The sequence below is a fragment of the Suncus etruscus genome, chromosome 1 (assembly GCF_024139225.1).
Source record: "Suncus etruscus isolate mSunEtr1 chromosome 1, mSunEtr1.pri.cur, whole genome shotgun sequence".
In the NCBI taxonomy this organism is placed as follows: Eukaryota; Metazoa; Chordata; class Mammalia; order Eulipotyphla; family Soricidae; genus Suncus; species Suncus etruscus.
Window position 1 is genome coordinate 71,239,323 of NC_064848.1, and position 18,925 is coordinate 71,258,247.

Below are 18,925 nucleotides of genomic sequence, written 5' to 3' on the forward strand. Positions count from 1 at the left end.
AGCTGCAAGGTGGGGAGATGAGGTCTTCCCAGGCAGGGAGGGGGCAAATGGACTAGTAAGAGGGTATAGGGACAGAGCTCATGGACTTTGTTCAGCAATGACCCCTGCCCTAATAGCTTACATTCCCTTTTTTTTTCTGGTTTTTGGGCCACACCCAGCAGCACTCCGGAGTTACTCCTGGCTCTGTGCTCAGAAATAGCTCCTGGTAGGCACAGGAGACCATATGGAATGCAGATATTTGAACCATCGTCCTTCTGCATGAAAGGCAAAGGCACTACCTCCATGCCATCTCTTTGGCCCCAATAGTTTACATTCTTATTTGTGTCCTATATTTCTTTTTTTCCCTCTCCCTAGTGTCCTATATTTCTTTAACTTGGGGCCCCATTTATTATTCTTTTAAGTTACAAAATAAATAATGTGCTTGGAATAACAGTCTAATCAAAGCAGTGGACCAAATATTTTAAAAAAGTGATCATTCTCTTGTCTAGCATCTGGAGGAAGCTAACAGCCAATAGTATGGTTAGTTAAGACTACATTGGTTCTAAGTACTCATTGCCATGGTACACCATAGTTGTATCATTCTTTTTAGCGATGATAAAAAAAACTTGTATACTGCTATACAGTGTAATTATTCAATTTTAGTTTATTTTTTAAAGGGGCTACACTCATGTATATGCTCTATACTTTTCTAAGATCTCTGCTAATATAGCTGCACTCTATTCACAAATATAAAACCAAACTGAGAGTGAATATTAATTGGTGGTCAGGGGATGTCCTAGTGCTTCTCCTGCATCTGTTTATCAAATTTTTGTAACACAACCCTCAAAATAACCTCTGTAGATAGAGAATTCTTTTCTGCTGTTGTAGAAGATGACCCTAAGTCACCAGATACCTGGCTTGTCACAGGTCATTTTCATTGAGTAAGTGACAAATCAGGCCTCCTGTTAGGTTTCAGGGGACCTGTCAATTCAACCATATCCAGTGATGAAATTACAAATTCTCCATTTTGGTTTTGGGTCACACCCTGCAGTACTCAGGGCTTTTTTTCTAGTTCCATGCTCAGGGATGCATGGTTGGTCTCAGAGAACTATTTATGGTTCCAGGGATAAAACTGGAGTTGGGTATGTTCAAGACAAGTGCCTTACCTGCTATGCTATCTCTCCAGCCTGTGGTTGTCCTGTTTCCCCACTTAATTCTTACGTGAGGGCACCTTTCCATGTCAGTCAGAGAAGAACAGCCTTGCTGTTTCCCAAGGTCATGAAGCTACAGCTGTTCATTGTAGATCTGCTTCCTGTAGGCTCGGGGGAGATCCTGAACAACACGGCTGAGGAGAACCAGGCTTTAGATGGGATCTCCATTCCAGAAGCTGGCTCTGGGGATGGGGCTTTTCTTCCTGTCACTGAAGAGGTGAGGAGTGTTTTTATTGACTCTGGTCAGGAGTCAATCCAATGACTTCTGGGAAACTTTGTTGGGGGGGGGAGTTTTGGCTACATCCAGCAGGGGATACTTCTAGTGGTGTTCAGGGGACCATATGTGATGTCAAGGAATGAATCCAGGTCATGTGCAAGGCAAGTGCCTTATACCCTCTCTAACTATCTTTCTGATCCTACAAATTCTGATCTGAACCTTTTCTGTGAAGATTAGGATGAAGAGATAGTCTCAGACTTAAGGCGCTAGCCTTGTGTGCAGCCAACTTGGTTCAATCCCTTCTAAGAGGCATTACAGAAGCAGAAGAAACCTCTCTGTTACATTCTCTGCACCTGCATGGTCCTCAGACACTCACTTGGCTGAATTGGTCCCTTTTTTAAAGTCCCTATCTCGGACAAAGATTTCAGGGTGTTCTGGATTCCAGACGGTCAAATGGTAGGTGGGCAGTCACTGAGAAGAGAGAGAATTGTGTATGAACAGCAGCAGGAGCAGGAGGGTGCACATGGGCCCTATGTGTGCCAATGGGCCTGTAGTCTACCCTCCCCACCACTGCAAAAGAGCAGCATCCAAATACGTTGTTCCTGCCATGCCTCTGTCCCCAGGGCTCAGCCACTGAAGGAAACCTGGCAACCACCACAGCAACAGAGGAAACTCCAGGAGTACCCAGCAGCACTACTAGGAACATGGAGCTTGGCTACACGACAGCCGGGACACCTGTCCTCACTGTGCCCACTGAGCACTCTGGGGAAGGACCCTCAACAGTGAGTTGCTCAGAGCCTGTGCACAGACTCTCTGTACCTGATGCAGTTTCATTGTGGGCAAGGGAGTGTCTGGGTCAAATGTGCAGGCTGTGGTTTCTGAGGACTTGTTCAGCACTTGGTGGGGGGTCATGGGAGGCAGAGACCTCATTCCTGAGGCCAGCAAGGTGAGAGGAGCCTTGGGTGCTCCCTCAAGGGATGAAGAGCTGGATTCAGGGTCTCAGGAAGTCTTTGTGGGCAAAGGATGTGCCAGAGCATGTGTATGCATGTCTGTATCAAAAGGGGCACGAGACTTTTAGGAGCAGAGTCAGGAGGGAACCTAAACAAAGCTGTTCTGGGGATCTGTGTGAAGGGGATATGGAGATAAGGCAGCAGTGGGGATGGTACTGGAATTGGGATGGGGCTGGAAAAGCCACCTTGAGCTCTGTGTAGGGACAAGGAAGAGAGCCATCCTGGGGACAGGGCCGCGGTGGGGTCTGGGTTAGAGCTGGGTTAGGTTCCCTTGGGGTTAGAAGCTTTTGCATACAATGCCAGATCCTGTCTCTAGGGGCTAAGGGCTAAAAGCATCATTTGGTTATTTGGTTTGATTATGGGGGATTTGGGCGACACCCAGCACTGCTCAGGGGTTAGTTCTGGCTTGGCAATCAGGATTTACTACTCCTGGTGGGCTCATAGGACCATATGGAATGCCAGGGATCAAACCTAGGTCAACTGTATGCAAGGCTGCTGTACTTGCACTATTATTATACTGTACTGTTTCTCCTGCCTCATGAATATGAGGATTCTGAGGAGGAAGAACAGGAGGTATAAAATATAATAGGGGGCACTGAGCCAGAACAGATTGAAGCCTGATTCACACCACCGGCATGGAGCTATGGGGTCCTCAGTGCCACAATTGAACCTGGCTGCAGGGCTGCTAGCTTGTGCCAAGAATAAGTGTGCCACATCTTTTGGGGGATCCGATGTGGTTGGAGGTGAAGTTGGAATGTGGCAGCACTTGAAAGGTGGGGATACAGGCAAGGGGTAGGAAGGTGGCCAGAAGCTCCTTCCAGACCTCACCCTTCAGAGCTCTTACACAGTCCCTCCTTGTCCTTCTGTTCAGGACCCAGATACAGAGGAAGGTTCTGCAGCATCTGCAGCAGTGGAAGGTTCTGAAGCAAGTGGAGCAGAGGAAGGTTCTGCAGCAAGTGGAGCAGAGGAAGGTTCTGCAGTATCTCCGTCAGGGGAGACCAATGTGCCTGACTACACGACTGAGGAGACTGAAGCCAGTGGCATATTCACTTCAGCCCCCACGGTAAGGAGCATAGGCTAAAGCCATCACAGAGGGTCCATCTTCCTTTTACTGAGCAGGTCCAGAGAAGCTGGGAGGATGTAGAGAGGGAGAGCTGGGTGGGGCTGGGAGAGGGGATGATGGAGGAGCCAGGAGGTCATGGGGGTTCCTGGGCATGTCTGGGCCTGCCAAGACCTCCCGGGGCAGTGTGGAAAGTTTGGTGCCCATTCCAGAAGGAAGAACCCAGGTGTATTATGGGCCTCCAACATCTCTACCTGAACAGTCTGGCCATGCTTATGCCCATACACACCAGACCCCTCACTTCCGGTCCTCCTGCTGGTCACTCCCAGTGAGTGGGGCCTGAGTCTTGCAGAGGCCTGAGTTGAGGTTTGCTTCCCTCTGCTTTTATTCCTGCACCCACCATCCACTTCCCTGTCTTGTTTATTCCTCAGCCAGTCCACATTAAAACTTGTCTTCTTCCCTTCTGCAATGCTACCTCGTCTCATCCACACCTGGACCACTATCCCCCCTCCATCAACTGCTCTCCCACCTGGCTTAAATGTCCTGGTCAGACTTCATGGGCCACCAATTTTCCATTCTCAGCTCTTATATATCATTGACCACCTTTCACTGTCTAGAATCTTCTTCCTTTTTTATTTTTTATTTTTGGATTTGGAGTCACACCTGACAATGGTGAGGGGTTACCCTTTACTCTGCATTCAGAAATCACTCAGGGAACCATAAAGAATTAAATCTAGGTCCATTACATGCAAAGCAAGTGCCCTACCCACCATTCTATTACTCTGACACCATTCTCCTTCCTTCTTGCTGTAGAGTTCTCCCTGCCCAGAACCTCCCCCAGTGTTTTCCTCCTCCCATCCCTGTTTCTCCATGCTGTCCAGGAGATGCCATCTGAACAGACACACAAACATTCCTGCCCTCTCCTGGAAGGCCATATGGTCTCTGCAATGACCAGCATCTATATTTTGTTTCAGCTCCCAATGAACTCCATGAGGCAGGACATAGGGGTTGGACACACCTTGTTCATTGACAAAACTTCATCCCTGCACTCTCAGGATACTTGTAGAATGGATGGAGTTAGAGAGATAGTCCATGGCTTGTCTGCAGTTGTTCTAAGTTAAACCTACAACATCCCATATAAGCCCTTTCCATGCCCCAGGAGTGGTCCCTGAGCATAGAACCAGGAGAAAGTCCTGAGCACTGCTGGGCATGACCTCAAGTCACTTTCTCCCACCAAAAAATAAACCAACTGGCCTTTGAGATATTTGCATATCCACTCCCCATCTTTCTCCTCTGCCCTATTGTGGTATCATAACCCTGCCCACTGGCAATGTCTAGAGCATTAGGGGTTATATTTATCTGTTACCCAGATTCTTTTCATTAACAATATAGCTGCCTCCCTTTTCTCATTCCTCACCTTCATTCTTCTTCATTTTTCTCCTTCTGCTGCAAAGAAAAAGCACTTTTCCTATGAATAAGAAAACTGGTGGAGCAGAATCTACCAAGCCCTACCACCATCTTTGTTGTTGTCTGATCATTGTCTCTCCCACTTGACCGTGATACCCAAATGTATTCAATGCCCACATGCTGGCTCTGGGCATCACAACCCAAGATTCACAGAGCTGACCCTCGTTCACTGAGCCACATACCAATGCTTGGTTCTATCCCATCTCATTATAGCAGGAACTGGAGATTACCCTACAGAGCAGCCTAGAAATTGGGGGACCTCTGCAATGCTGGGGGGCTCCAGTTGCTGAAGATGAACTTCCTGTGGCTGGTTTTCAGTGAAGCCATGCTAGTGGGGTTCCTGGTGTGACATGGGCCAGGAATTCTCCCCTGGGCTTAAGTTGTTTATGCACTGAGGTGTGGACTCTGCTAAGCAAGATGGGAGAGCCTGAGCCATGCCAGCCACCTGCTAGCCCCCTGCACATCTTATACAACATCTATTTCAGGTTTTATACAATGAATCCAGTGTGACCACAGCATCGACTGACCAGGAAGAGAACCTCAGCACTGTGGAGGAAGCCAGTGGGGTCCCCACGGTGGATTTGAACCTTCTCACACCCACCATGGCTTCTGAACAATCAGGCACTACTGTAAGTGTCCCCAGGGACTCCCAAAAGACAGTGGTCAGTATCCTGAGTTAGAACAGACTTTTCCATGCTCTGAGCTTATTCGGGCAGATATTTACTTGAGGGGTGTCAGGGTGCTAGGGAAGAAGCATGATGGCGGGATGGAAAGGCTGGGGTTTGCCTCTGCTCTTCAGCTGCTAGCTGCATCTAAAGACAACTTTCTGGGGCATGAGCAGTAAGTGTTAGAAGGGTTGGTGGCAGGGCAGAAGGTCATGAGAGTCCTGCTCTGGAGGTGGTAGGATAGACTCAGTGGGCATCTTTGCTGCTGTGGCCAAGGCATGGGGATGCTTGTGGGCAAGTGGATGATGTGGAAACAGGGTCTTATAAGAGATGCCACTTCATCTCTGGACAGTGTCATCACAGATGTCAGGGCAACAGTGGCATAGGACAGCAGAAGGAAATGTGAGAAGTGACACTAGTCTTCATGTTGGTTTTGCTTTTAGGGTCCTGATGGTGATGAAGGCTCAACATCAGCCCCTACAGAGGATCTCCTTACAACTAGCAAAGCAGGAGAGCTGGACCTGGCTCCCCCAGAAAGTTCTCCACTCCCTATACCCACTGTGGCCCCTGAGGAGGTGGTCACTCCGGTAAGGAGCAGACTCTCAAAAAGTGGGGCTTCCACTTTAGTTTTCAGAGGGTCTGAGCCAAAGAATTTGAGGGTCCTCCAGCCTGGGAACACACAAATCGCTGTTTGTAGAGGAAGGAGCAGGAGGTGAACATCTTAATTTGGGGACTCAGGTTCCCAAGGACTCCCCATCCCATTTCTGGTTGCTTCTTTGAACAGAAACTGGCCCCCAAGCCTGTCTCTATTGGCAGGTGAGGGAGAGTGAGACTAGGTGAAAGCAGAGACTGGGAACTGTGGACCACATCAGCAAGGTAGAGCTGGGCCTGGATGTGCTGGCCTATAGATCTTGTAGTTTCAAGAATGTGAAGTATCGTAAGGTCCCCCATCCAGAATGTCACCGATGCTCAGTGTGTTTACATCTGTGAAAGGCACAGGATATGCAGGAGCTCTGGGCCCAATACCAGCTGTGGAGCTGAGGCCCTGCTGAGCTCTTTTCAGACAGCCCAAGAGCCCCTATTATCCATTCCCTTTCACAGGAGAGATTTTTGCAGTGCTGTTGGTGTGGAAGCCACGGGACTGATGGTGCTGTTTCTGTACCTCCCACAAGTGGTGTACATCTAAACCAGCTTATTTTATTATTGTGATTTTGATTTTTGTGAAGGTCACACGTGGTGTTGTCAGGGCTCCTGTAGTGCCAAGGATGGAAGCCAGGTATTTCTGTATGTAAAGCATGTAATCTATCACTTGAGTTGCAACCTTAATCCTTGGCCATTGAGTCAGAGGGAAGGGTGAGAGTATGTGTATGTATGCATGTGTGTATTTATTTTAAGATAGATGAACAGGCCATCTTTTTAGGGGGGTTGAAGGTTACCAGTCACACCCAGCTGTGCCCAGCTCAGGGCTTACTCTTGGCTTTGTGACCAGGGATCACTCCTGTTGGGGTCTGGGAATCAAACTCTGATTCAGCTACCTGCAAAGCAAGCGTAGTGTACTATCTCTGTGGTCCCAGGAGCATATTAAAATAAATTCCAAACATTATAGAACTTGCAAATTCTTCCATTTATATTTCTAATAGATTGATCTGGAGCTTTTCTTTAAATGTGTTAGTTTGGGGCCACATTGGGCAATGCTCAGGGCTTTCTCCTGGGTCTGTGCTCAGGGATCACTCTGCTGGGCTCTGGGGACCATTTGTGGTGCCAGGGATCATACCCACTTCAATTGAGTGAAAGACAAATGCCCCATCCACTGTATTATTATTTAAACCCCTTTTTATTTTTCTTAGTTGCAGTACTCCTATATTACCTCACAAAATTAATAACGTCCCTTTGTCCTTTCTTAGCCTAGATGTCTCTGCCTTCTTTGATATTTTTCCCCTTTGATGTGGGATTAACTGTGGGCCAGTTGTCCTTAGAACCTTTGTATTTTCTGCTGTTAAAAGTTAGGACCCAATGACAGTGGTGGATTTACTCCTTCTTTGTCAACACATGTTAATAACCACAAAAGCTGCACATTGTTTTCTACAAACTTCTGTTCTAGAAACAAGTCTTTAAGGAGAGAGCGTCATATGGCAAAGGGTTTTGTATATAAGGATGTTAATCCCAATATTGTTCATCATAGAAAAAATATTCAGGTGGTTTAACTTTCCAACCCTCAGGGGTGAACTAAATCAAACTACCATCATCTAGTGCCACAGTGTGCAACTACAGCAGTCATAGTTATTAAAAGTATTTAGTGTTGAGGGACTGTTAAGTGAAAAGTCTAATTATAAAATTAATTGTATAAGCTGAAGAAACCCCCAGAGGAAATTCCCCCTGAATTTTAACACTGTTAGAACAGTGGTTTCCTACTGCCTGTTGGTTTTTCCTAGCCCATGCTCAGTAAGCAAGGCAGGTAGAGTTACTGGGCAGGTGAGACACAGAGAGGGTTAGGCAGTTGTTACACAATTCCTTGGAGTTCAGTATAAGAGCTTTCATGCTTGGGCTACCTACATTTATTCTCAGCATTCTCTACAAATGCCTGTCTTCAGAACCAAGCCTCAAGTTGGCTAGCAATGCACAAGGGGTCCAAGCCAGTCATTTCATTGCTCAAGTGTTTTCAAGTGTTTGGCAAACTAAAACATTATCCTGGACCACCAGCAGCTGCATAGCCAGGCATGTCTTCCAGGGCTTCATCATGTGCACAGCTCCTGCTTTCTATTGGGGTCCAGGAAAAACTTCATGCCCCAGGAGCATCAGATGCAAGCCTCTCTGTCTTTTGATTGTGCAATTCCATGGGGACACTTAGGAACAAAAGGAGAAAAGGTGGGACTGGACCCTTCTTCAGAACAGACAGCATGTTTTGTGGGATTAGCAAAATCAGTTCTGTTGATGCAATAGTGGTGTCAGCCAGAGGGCTGAGTTCAACAAAGATGGGATTAGTCTTTGGAGGTAGGGGCAATCACAGTAGCAATACCCAGCTCAGTTCTCAACTCAACTTACTTCCCACCAACCAGCACCCAGGTCCTGGTGCTCCAGGCCTTGTTTCTTTGGACCTTGTTTCTTCGGGCCTTTTCTTATCTGTTATGGACTGCAGTAGCTTCTGGGTCTAAGCCGTGGACTCTGGTTTCTTTCTGAGGAAAACACTGGTGAGATAGAAGTGTAAGGGCTAATGTGTGCTCTTCAACAGCTCTCAGGAAAGTTCTTCTGTTTCTTTCCTCTATTTTTTTCATCTCTGTAATGAAGGAGAACAGCAAGGTTGACATGAAATGATGTTGGGTAGTGTAACTGCTTTGTCTGGTGTCTGCAGAAAATCACAACCTCTTAGGAAGCCACTGGGAGGATGAGCCACTGTCTATGAATGTGTGCAACCCTGGACAGGTCCTGCTGGGAGCCTGCTCTGGCCAGAATACTTCTGTTTGTCCCTTCTTACCTTTCCCAGTGGCCTCCAGGGTGCTTCTAGTGGTTCTGGGAAGGGAGAACTGGGGTCCAGAAGGTGGGGTTTTCATTGCTCTGGCCACCTCAAAGATTTCAGATGCCTGTGGAACTGAAGGAAACAGCTGGAGTGGAATGGGGAAATGCATTGAGAGTAAAAACCGAGGGCCTTCAATGTCATGATCCTACTCAGGCTGGTTCTGTTTATTAATTATCAGCTCAGCTGCTTATTTTTGACACCTTAACCCCCCAGGGTGCCATTCTTTTTCCCATGTTCTTTTCTTTCCAAGTGGATTCTCCTATAGTTCTGCAAACAATTCTTGAACCCTAACAAAAGCCTAACAAAAGACCCGTAGGGGACCCCAGTTATCAGAGGAGGCCCCTCAACATCATAGGCTCTCAGGGTTGTGGAGCTGGGAGGAGGGGATGAGTGGATGCACTGGATCTGGACATCAAGATGCCCACGGTCCTGGACCAGGGAGTTGTGGGTGAATCAGCTGTGCATGGCCTCTTCCATCTGGCTGACCCCCAGGTGGGGCAGGAATCAGGGTTCCACAACCCAAAGCAGGAAAAGTGCTTCAGGCCTGGCCCAGAAAGAGCAGAACCTTCTTCCAAAGTACCTGAGAGTGGTGATTTTTCATCCAGAAGAAGGGAGAGGAAGGCATTGTCCAGCCTGCCACTGACTCTCTTATTCTCCTTAGGGTTTTCCTGAGGGGTGGCTTCCCACGACCCCTATGCCAGTTGGACCTTCTGGAACCACGGTGAGTGCCCCAGCCTCACTCGTCATGGGACATTCACACTGTGATAAGACAGGATTGGACCTCACAGGATAGGGTCACTCCTCAAAGGACAGGGTCAACTCCTTATAGAGTTACTCTCAGGGCAGAGGTAGGCAGACAGTAGAACCCATAGCAGAAACCACAGGCCCACAGCAGACCTCAGGACACCAGTTTGGGCAGAACTTCCCCAAACTCAGGTGCAGAAACAATTTCTGTTCCACTTCTGCCCCAATATCAGACATACCCCTGTTCCCTGGTTCCTCTGGGATGACAACAAAAGAGGAAGTGAGACATATCCTAGGTTTCCCTTCTCTGTCCAATAAGTCCCCACTAGCCGGGCAGTGCCTCTTCATCCGTCTGATTCTACAGTGTCACCAGTTTTCTGGTTGCTCTCACTAACCTGTCTCCTCTCACCACCTGCCAATACCTGTGTCCTCCCAGACTTAGCTCATTCCCCCAGCTCTTGCCTCCTCCTTGGAGTCTTTCCACAGTGTGGCACACATGTGTTCTTAAATACATTATGACACATATGTTCTTTTTTAATAATTTTATTTTGACCAAAGTGGATTACATGTTTTTAAATAATCCTCAAACATTGTCACACATGGGTTCCTAAACACAATCTCACAAAACACATGTTCTTAAATATATCTTTACATATATGTTCTTAAACGCATTCACACACATGTTTTAAGCATTCTTATGTTGTTCTTAAACATTCTTTGCATGTACCCAAACACATTCTCACATATACATGTCCTTAAATATAGCCTCACACATGTTTTTCAAGCATATTTTCACACCCATATTCTTTTTGTTTTGTTTTGTTTTGGGGTTATACCCAGCAGTGCTCAGGGTTACTCCTGGCTCTGCACTCAGAAGTTGCTCTTGGAAGGCTCAGGGGACCATATGAGAAGCCAGGAATCAAACTGGGGTACTTCCTGTGTTGGCCTCATGCAAGGCAAATGCCCAACCACTGTGCTATTGCTCCAGCCCAACACACCCATATTCTTTTTTTTTTTTTTTGATTTTGGGTCACACCCGGCAGTGCTTAGGGGTTACTCCTGGCTCTACACTCAGAAATCACTCCTGGCAGGAGCGGGGGACCATATGGATGCCTGGATTTGAACCAATGACCTTCTGCATGAAAGGCAAACGCCTTACTTCCATGCTATCTCTCCAGCCCCCACACCCATATTCTTAAACACATTCTTACATGCATATATACATATGCTCACATATACATGGGAACACATATTTTCACAAATATGCATATTCACATTCACACAACACACATGAAGCAAACACATTCTTACATATACACATGGATGTTTTCTCACATTAACACGAATATACACATTTTTCCAGATGCATACACACATGCCCTCACACAAAGCAAATACATTCGTTCTCACATATACATAGAATTTATACACACTTGCACATATATGCACGCACAACATACACATATTCTCACGCATATAAACACAGAGACATATCCACATACATTCATTTGAATTGGGCCTCTCCTGGTTCCTGTCTTTGGGAGCCCAGTGCCAGAAGGATGATTTTGGAAATTGCCTTCTATTCTCTGAGAAACTTGGTGGTCCTCAGCACATCTGTATGGAGTGCTTCTTGGAGCCAGGTCTGCTGCTGGACATGGGGCATCTAGAGGATCTCCAGACTGGCCTGCCCCTCTAGGAGACCTTGCTAGAGATATTGACAGACACCCAAAGGCAACTGAGTTTCTGGTCAGGCTACCCAAGCAACAAGTCAAAATTTTGGGAGAAGCCAGTTGGCACCTAGAAAGAAGAGATCCCTGAAAATGGGATGGGGGTGCTTCATAAAAGAGAGGTGACCATGACACTGGGCTTTGGAGGTTGAGCAGGAGTTTGAAAGGAGGAAAAGAGATGAAGATGGGTATGAATGAGAGCCATGTGTATGGGTGCAAAGGTGAGAGAGGGAGGTCAATGGAGAGAGGGCAGGGATAAAAGGCTGGAAGGAAGGTTGTGGGAAAGAAGGGAAATTTGGAATGACAGGTTGAAACCAAGTTGTGAGGTTTTCTTCTTTCTCCAGATGAGCATGGAGGAGGAGGGCTCTGGCCTGGGCTGGAGTTCTGGCCTGGGTTCTGGAGCAGGCTCTGGTGATCTGTTGGACAGAGAGGACCTGTTACCGGTAAGTGGTGTCTAGTTTTGCCTTCATGCTGGGCTTGTGGGGAGGGTCCCTTAGGAGGTTAGGACCAAACTAAACCAGTCTTATGATAGTCACAGTTACTCAGTGGGTGAGCTCATGGTTTTGTTGTACTTTTCTCTCATCTTTTGTATACATACTCTTGGCATTTTCCAATCTGATTATTTTTTAGAGCTTGGTCACTCCTGATGGTGCTTGAGACCAGCCACTTGGGCTATACCCAAGTGGTACTACCTTGGAGGGAGGTGGGGAGAGGCTCGAGGGACAGAGAGGGATCAAGTCCAGAGCCTCACACATACAAGGCATGTGCTCTGCCACAAAGTCACATCCCTGGGCCCTCTGTTACTAAACCCACATTTAGGTACTTAATGTATGAATACTGATATTCAGAAGAAAAGGGTTGGTACCAAAAAGACTGGTTTGTTCAGGGGCTCACGCTGAATAAAGACATACATTCATGTCCCCCAAAGCCATTTGTAGGCATGGCCACAGAAGCAGTTTCTAGAGAAAAGAAAACAGACAAGTGTGTGTTTGGAAAAGGGGGTACTGACCATGGTTGCCAAAGTGACCTGCCAGCACCTTTGTGGGCTGCTGCCTTGCACTTGCTCACCTGTAGCAGGTATTGTCAATGGGCTAAACTGTGCTATTTCTAGTCTTTGGTGGAAGGCTTTCAGTTTTTCAGTGTCAGTTTGAGAAGATCCCACATCCCACCTCCCCTCAACAGGCTGTGGCCCCACCCCTGTTCCAAGTTAGACCCATTGCCCCCCCCTCTCTGGGGAGTCTGTCACCCTCAGTTCCCAGAACCTTCTTTATTCGCCCATTCTAGGGCAGCCCCCTCCCTCCCTTTCCTCGGTCCCCTGATCCCTCCTCTTGACCTCTGATTCCATGTGCTGAACCCTGATGGTTCACAGGGCCAGAATAGGACTGCACAAGTTCAGTAGCTGGGAGGAAAGGAGCAGGGCCAGATGTATCTTCCATCCTGGCACCAGCCAGTTCAGTCAGAGATGAAAAAGACTCATCATTCTAAAATGAGACAAGGAAATATTTTTTTAAAGGATTAGGACAGGGGCTGGGGAAGATGGCTCAAGGGGCTGGAGCACATACATTACCCATGGGAGACTAGTGTTCAACCCTTAGTACCTCAGGGTCCTCTAAGCATCAGCAGGAGTGACCTCCAAGCACATCCTGAGCACCATCGATTGGTTCTGCCAATCACAGAGGAAAAAGTTAAAGCAGCAGGTGACTTGATAAACCTCTTATGAATCTGAAAATTAAGCAAGCCGAGCACCTCTGAGAATTCCAATGAGCTCAGTTTTCTCCTGCATATGAACATTTGGGAGAAAACCTGATGTAAGGTGTGACTCCACCCTGGATTTAGGTGTACCTATTTGAGACCCGCCCATTTCTGGGAGGGGTCTTGGGAACCGAATATTAGGTGTAACCTTACCTGCAAGACCCCTCCCATTCCGGGGAGTGGTCTTGGAAGGTTATATAAAGCCTTTGAGCTAGGGGATTAGGGTTGGCCCTGCTGGGCTCTCTGGCTTTTGGGTCTCTGCGTTCTGGTCTTTGACCAGCATGGAGCCCAAAGGGAAGATGGCTGAAAGGAGTTAAGACACAGGGCTAGCGAAGTATGGCTGTGCTTGAAAGGTTATGATAGAGGCCACACATGTAGTGAATAGGGCATGAATAAAGCTGATGCTTCCTGATGTCTGTCTCTGGATGAGTCTGATTCCGCCGTTCACCTGGGCCTGGGACCCGTCGGCTGGATGGGGGTTGCGGAGCCACGTGGCCTGGGATGCCATCCACCTCCATCCAGCCCCATCGTTAATTATTTAATACAACAGTAAGGGATTCAGGATGACCTGGGTATAAATGATTGCCCTTCTACCAATAAGCATGCACGTATATCTGCACTCACTGTGCATATGTGAATGCGTGCCTATGTATATCTGCAGGCATACTCGTGAGTATGGATATATGCATGTATACACACGTGTGCATAGCTGCATGACATATGCATAGGTATGTATGTGCAAGTGGGTAGAGAGCCCCATCTATCAGCGAACCCTCTTGTCCAGTGTGGTCAGTGCATCCAGTCTATCTACCAGGTCATTGGTAGTAATACAGGGAATGTGCTCAGTCTATATTCATCGTCTGCTGTGCTGTTTCTGACTGGGTTTTATTTTTGTTCATTTTTATTTATTTTAGGGTCCTCCAGGCCCTCCAGGCCCACCTGGTTCACCTGGAATGCCAGGAAAACCCGGAACTAATGTTTTCATGGGACCCCCAGGATCTCCTGGGAAAGATGGTGCTGATGGTGAGCCAGGCCCCCCGGTAAGGTTCTTAGCCCTCTTCGTGGAAATGGGGCAGGGGTGGGGAGCAAGAGCACAGACCCCAGCACTGAGGTCCCCTGAGGAGAGAATAGCTGATTCATCCCATAAGTGGAAATGGTCATTATCATGACAAACCATCTGCCCCTGCATTTGTTCCCTCTTCCTGTTTAGCAAGAACATCTGGAGACCCTCAGGGGCCCATAGACCAGCCCTTTTCCTGATCTCTTCTTAGGACAGAGAGGAGAACCCCGAGATCTGAGAACCCTTGTCACAGATGCCAGCTGGTGCTGAACTCCAACTCTGGCCCCTGAGGCCTCAGCTACAGCCAGGCTCTTTCTGACCCATCCACCCTCCTCTTCCCCAGGGGCTTTGTGAAGCTGGGTTTAGGAGTATCAAAGCTGATGATCACTCATGTTTCCCAGGGCCCTGAGGGACAGCCTGGACCTGAAGGAGACACCGGTGTTCCTGGCATGAAAGGGGAGAAGGTAAGAGTGAGGTGTGATGGTTCTGGGCCCCAAGGACTTTGCTTCTCAGCCCTGGTCCTCTCTGCTGGCCGTATCCACCAGGGGGCTCCCAGCGTCCAGTCCAGGGTCAATGTCAAGGGTGTGTCATCTCTTCAGAGTAATCACTGATCTCCTATCTGTGTTCCTCACCCCAGCCTACCCTATTGGTTCCAGAGCTATAGCACAGCAGGTAGTGCACTTGCCATGCATAGGTCAACTAGTGTTCAATCTCTGGTGCCCAATAGGGTCCCCTGAGCATCACCAGGAGTGGTCCCTGAGTGCAGCGTCAGGAGTAAACCCTGAGCACAGCCAGGCATGGCCCCAAACAAAACAAAAGATCCATTCCAACCCAGCAAAGCAGGATCACCATTCTGACTGCACCTTAGACAGCACAGCTGGCCTCCATTCAGGAGCAGAAGTCCTCCATGTTCACTATCTTCTCTCATTTCAGGGCATCCTGCCCTTCCCGTGGTGCCCTTCCAGTCTCCCAGCCTGGAGGGTTCATGCAGGTCCTCTGGGGCCAGGAGACACTCAGAAAAGACAAGACCCTCTTTGGGGGTGGGATACTGGATGGATGGCAGAAGACCTCTTCCTCTTGCAATGGGAAGCAGACGCCTCTGGTATACCCAAACTGGATGAAGTCATGGAAAATGCCAGTACCTCTGACACTGCCACTGTCCTCTGAACTGATAATTTCCCCTTTCTGAGAATCTCTGCTGTGTTCATTGTCATTGAAACAGCAACCCAAAGCCTATGCAAAACGGAGAAGCACTTGTCAGGCTTTACAGCACTTCTTTCACACGTCCCCACTCTTTCATAAGAAATTGCACTTTGCAGGAAGCGTCATAGACCTGCCCCCATCTTCCCAGTTCTTCTTTTTACCAGTTATTTTCCCCCACGTGCCCCCCCCCACACCCACACGTCTGGCACCTAAAAATACCCACACCCACCTCTGCACACAAATGTGCACGCAGGCGCACTGTGCAGCTGCCTAGGGATCAGCCATGCGAGAGCGGCAGGCTGGCTGGGGTAAACAGATTTCCCTCTTTCCTAAAACTGCCCTTAATCTGTGACAATGTGGTTCTTAGGATATTTTGTGATCAAATTAAAGAAGATGCTAAGAGGACATGGAAATTTGCATGGGGAGAGCTGGAGGAAAAGAAACAAACTCACCTGTGACATTTACTTTAAGTCAGTACAAAAAGCATGAACTAATATAAACAGAGAAGCACGCTGAAGAGAAACCCCAGACTCAGGGCGGGGGCACCACAGGACATCCACGGGTAGAATAGATCTGGTGTTCCAACACTCAGCTTCTGTCCAGTTGGTATCTCTTGGGTGATAGAGACTCAAGTCCTGCTCATACGTTGCCCTCCGTGGTTGGATGGACACTGATGGAAAGGGTCTCCTTACTGCTGTAAGAATTAACCTGTCTTCTTGCTACAGGGCCTGGTGACCCCTCTCAGCTTAAGTGCAGATTCCCCACTCCTGGAGAATCTGGTCCAGTTAATTTAGTTGGGAAAAATTTTTAGTCATTCATCAGATTGTCTTCAAAAGTAGGCGGTCTTTGTTGGCAGGGGATGGGGTGGGATTGGGAAATGGCACAAAGGTTTTGCCTGCAATATCCCTGGGCTTCATGATCTTTAGTGCCACATGGGTTTTCTCAGCTGTGCCAGGAAAGACTCCCAAACACTGCTGGGCATATCCTGACCCACCACCCTAAAAAAAAATCTGATGCCTAGAGATGTGGCTCATTGGGTGAAGCTCAGTCCTTGCATATGCAAAGCCTTGTGTTCCTGCTCTCGCAGAGTAACAGTATCAGACCTATGCTTTACTTGATAGAAGTATTCCTTGATTCATTTTCCCCACCTGAGGATGAGTATCTAGCTTTGAGTTCTTTATAGACTGAAGGACTTAGCAAGGAATCACCTGCTTATCCAGCTACTTGGGAGCTTCTGGGAAGGATGTTGAAGGGCTCATTGGAGACCAGCCTCCAAAATCTCCTTTCTACTGTATTGTTTTCTTGTTTATTTGGGGTCACTCCTGGAGTTGTTTTGAGGCTATTCCAGACCCAGTGCTCAGTGCTCAAAAAACCATGCAGTGCTGAAGCTTAAATCCAGGGTTCCCACATGCAAAGCATGTGCTCAGCCCTTTGTGTGGTTTCCTTCACCTTCTTTCCTGTTCTTAGCCCCACAGAACCACCATCCATTCTTCAATTCACACAGAGAGTTAACTGTTGTTCTGCGTTTTCTGTTACAGTCTGAATTGAACATATTATTTTTCTATCTCATCAGTCTCAAGAGCTCTGTTCAGGCTCATCCTTGATGGGAGTCCCAAAGGGCCAGAGTGACAAAGGAATCTGCAAAATTGTTCAGATTTCCTAATCGTATCCTGGCAGCATATTGGAATTTGGGAGCAACTACAGGCTGTTGGGTGGGAGAACAGACTGCTCTCTGGTGTTTTGCATTAGTTTTTAATGATAAATGTCACAGAAGAGCATTTTTTCATTGCTAGAGTACCCTATGGTCTCTCTTGCTTTTTTTTTTTTTTTTTTTGGTTTTTGGGCCACACCCGGCGATGCTACTCCTGGATGTCTGCTCAGACATAGCTCCTGGCAGGCATGGGGGACCATATGGGACACCGGGATTCGAACCAACCACCTTTGGTCCTGGATCGGCTGCTTGCAAGGCAAATGCCGCTGTGCTATCTCTCCGGGCCCTCTCTTGCTTTTTTGTTAGACTATGTTCTTTAGTCCTATATACTCTAGTCTGAGAGGGTCTGCAGATGGCAAACTTCCTGAGCCCTTGAATACTTTTAAAATGTCTTTGCTTCCCTCTCCTGGGTGCTTACAGAATCTAAGTCTGTAGATTGCTTTGCAAGCTGGTCAAGGCCTTTGTTCTGTGTGTTTGAAGGTGATCTTGTACAGAGCCAAGTGTTGCTGACATAAAGTCAGATAGCACTGGGCTCTATGTGTTGAAGGCTGTCTGGTTTGTCTCTTTGGAAACTTTCAGGACTTTTTATTATTGTTGTTGTTTTGAAATTTTTCTTTATCATATATGGATGTTGATCTTTTGCGAAATCATCCTTCTTGGGCGAGAGGAATAGGACAGTGTGTAGAGTGTTTGCCTTGTAGGCAGCCAACCCTAGCTTGATTCCTAACACCCCATATGAGCCCCTGAGCACCCTCAGGAGCACAGATTCCTGAGCACAAATTTGAAAATAGCCCCTGAGCACCACTGGGTGTGCTCCCCAAAAAAAAACAAAGAAACCAAATCATTTTTCTCTGTATTTTAGGAACTCTATTAGTTTAGAAACTCTAAGACTTTTTACTGGAATTTGTTTTTCTTGGAGGGACCACACCCAATGGCACTTAGGGATTACTCCTGGCTCTGCACTCAGGAATTACTCCTAGCAGACTCAGGAGATTACATGGAGTACTATGGCTCAAACCCAAGTTGGTCATGTGCAAGGCAAAGGCCTTCCCATTGTATTATCACTCTGGCCCCAAGAGACTCAAAGTTTTCAGAAATTTCCAGTCATCATTTCTTCAAAATTGTTTTCTCTATATCCCGTTTATTCCCTTTACCACTTTACCACTCCCCAAACCCAGATGTTGGAACTTCTGATTCTCTGTGTCCCTATTTTGTCATTCTTCCCAGGTCTTTATCCTCATGTGACTCTCTGGGGGAATTCTGGTTCCTGTGTGATTCTCTTTCTTGTGTTGCTTATGATATTCAGTCTTCTCTAGGGTTCTTTCCATCACCATTCTTAAACTCTCTGTTTCTTTGTTGCTGTTTCACAACCAGTTGCTCTTGTTCCTTGGTTATATGTAGCCTCCGTTTGGGGCCTGAGAGTATAGATCAGCTACCTTGAATGTATGCCCCAGAATGTCACTGCCCTCTCTCTCCTCAGGAATCTGCCATAGCCAGCACTGTTCCATCTCTTTCTTAGCATTGGGCCTCACATGATACTGTTTTTCACTCATGCCTTTCCTTTTAAAACTGCCATATCTCTGTGGCTGGTCTCTGCCTTTTCGC

General features: G+C 47.4%; 1 protein-coding gene across 1 annotated transcript in view; it reads left to right on the forward strand.

Annotated features, from left to right (window-relative positions):
* Window positions 1-18,925, forward strand: part of COL15A1 (collagen type XV alpha 1 chain) — a 196,607-nt gene that overhangs the window by 139,074 nt on the left and 38,608 nt on the right. Inside the window, exons 10-17 of the mRNA XM_049772921.1 lie at window positions 1,298-1,407; window positions 3,289-3,480; window positions 5,430-5,573; window positions 6,053-6,187; window positions 9,797-9,844; window positions 11,939-12,037; window positions 14,261-14,386; window positions 14,808-14,870. Coding sequence (XP_049628878.1) covers window positions 1,298-1,407; window positions 3,289-3,480; window positions 5,430-5,573; window positions 6,053-6,187; window positions 9,797-9,844; window positions 11,939-12,037; window positions 14,261-14,386; window positions 14,808-14,870 — 917 coding nt within the window. The remainder of the gene's footprint in view (window positions 1-1,297; window positions 1,408-3,288; window positions 3,481-5,429; window positions 5,574-6,052; window positions 6,188-9,796; window positions 9,845-11,938; window positions 12,038-14,260; window positions 14,387-14,807; window positions 14,871-18,925) is intronic.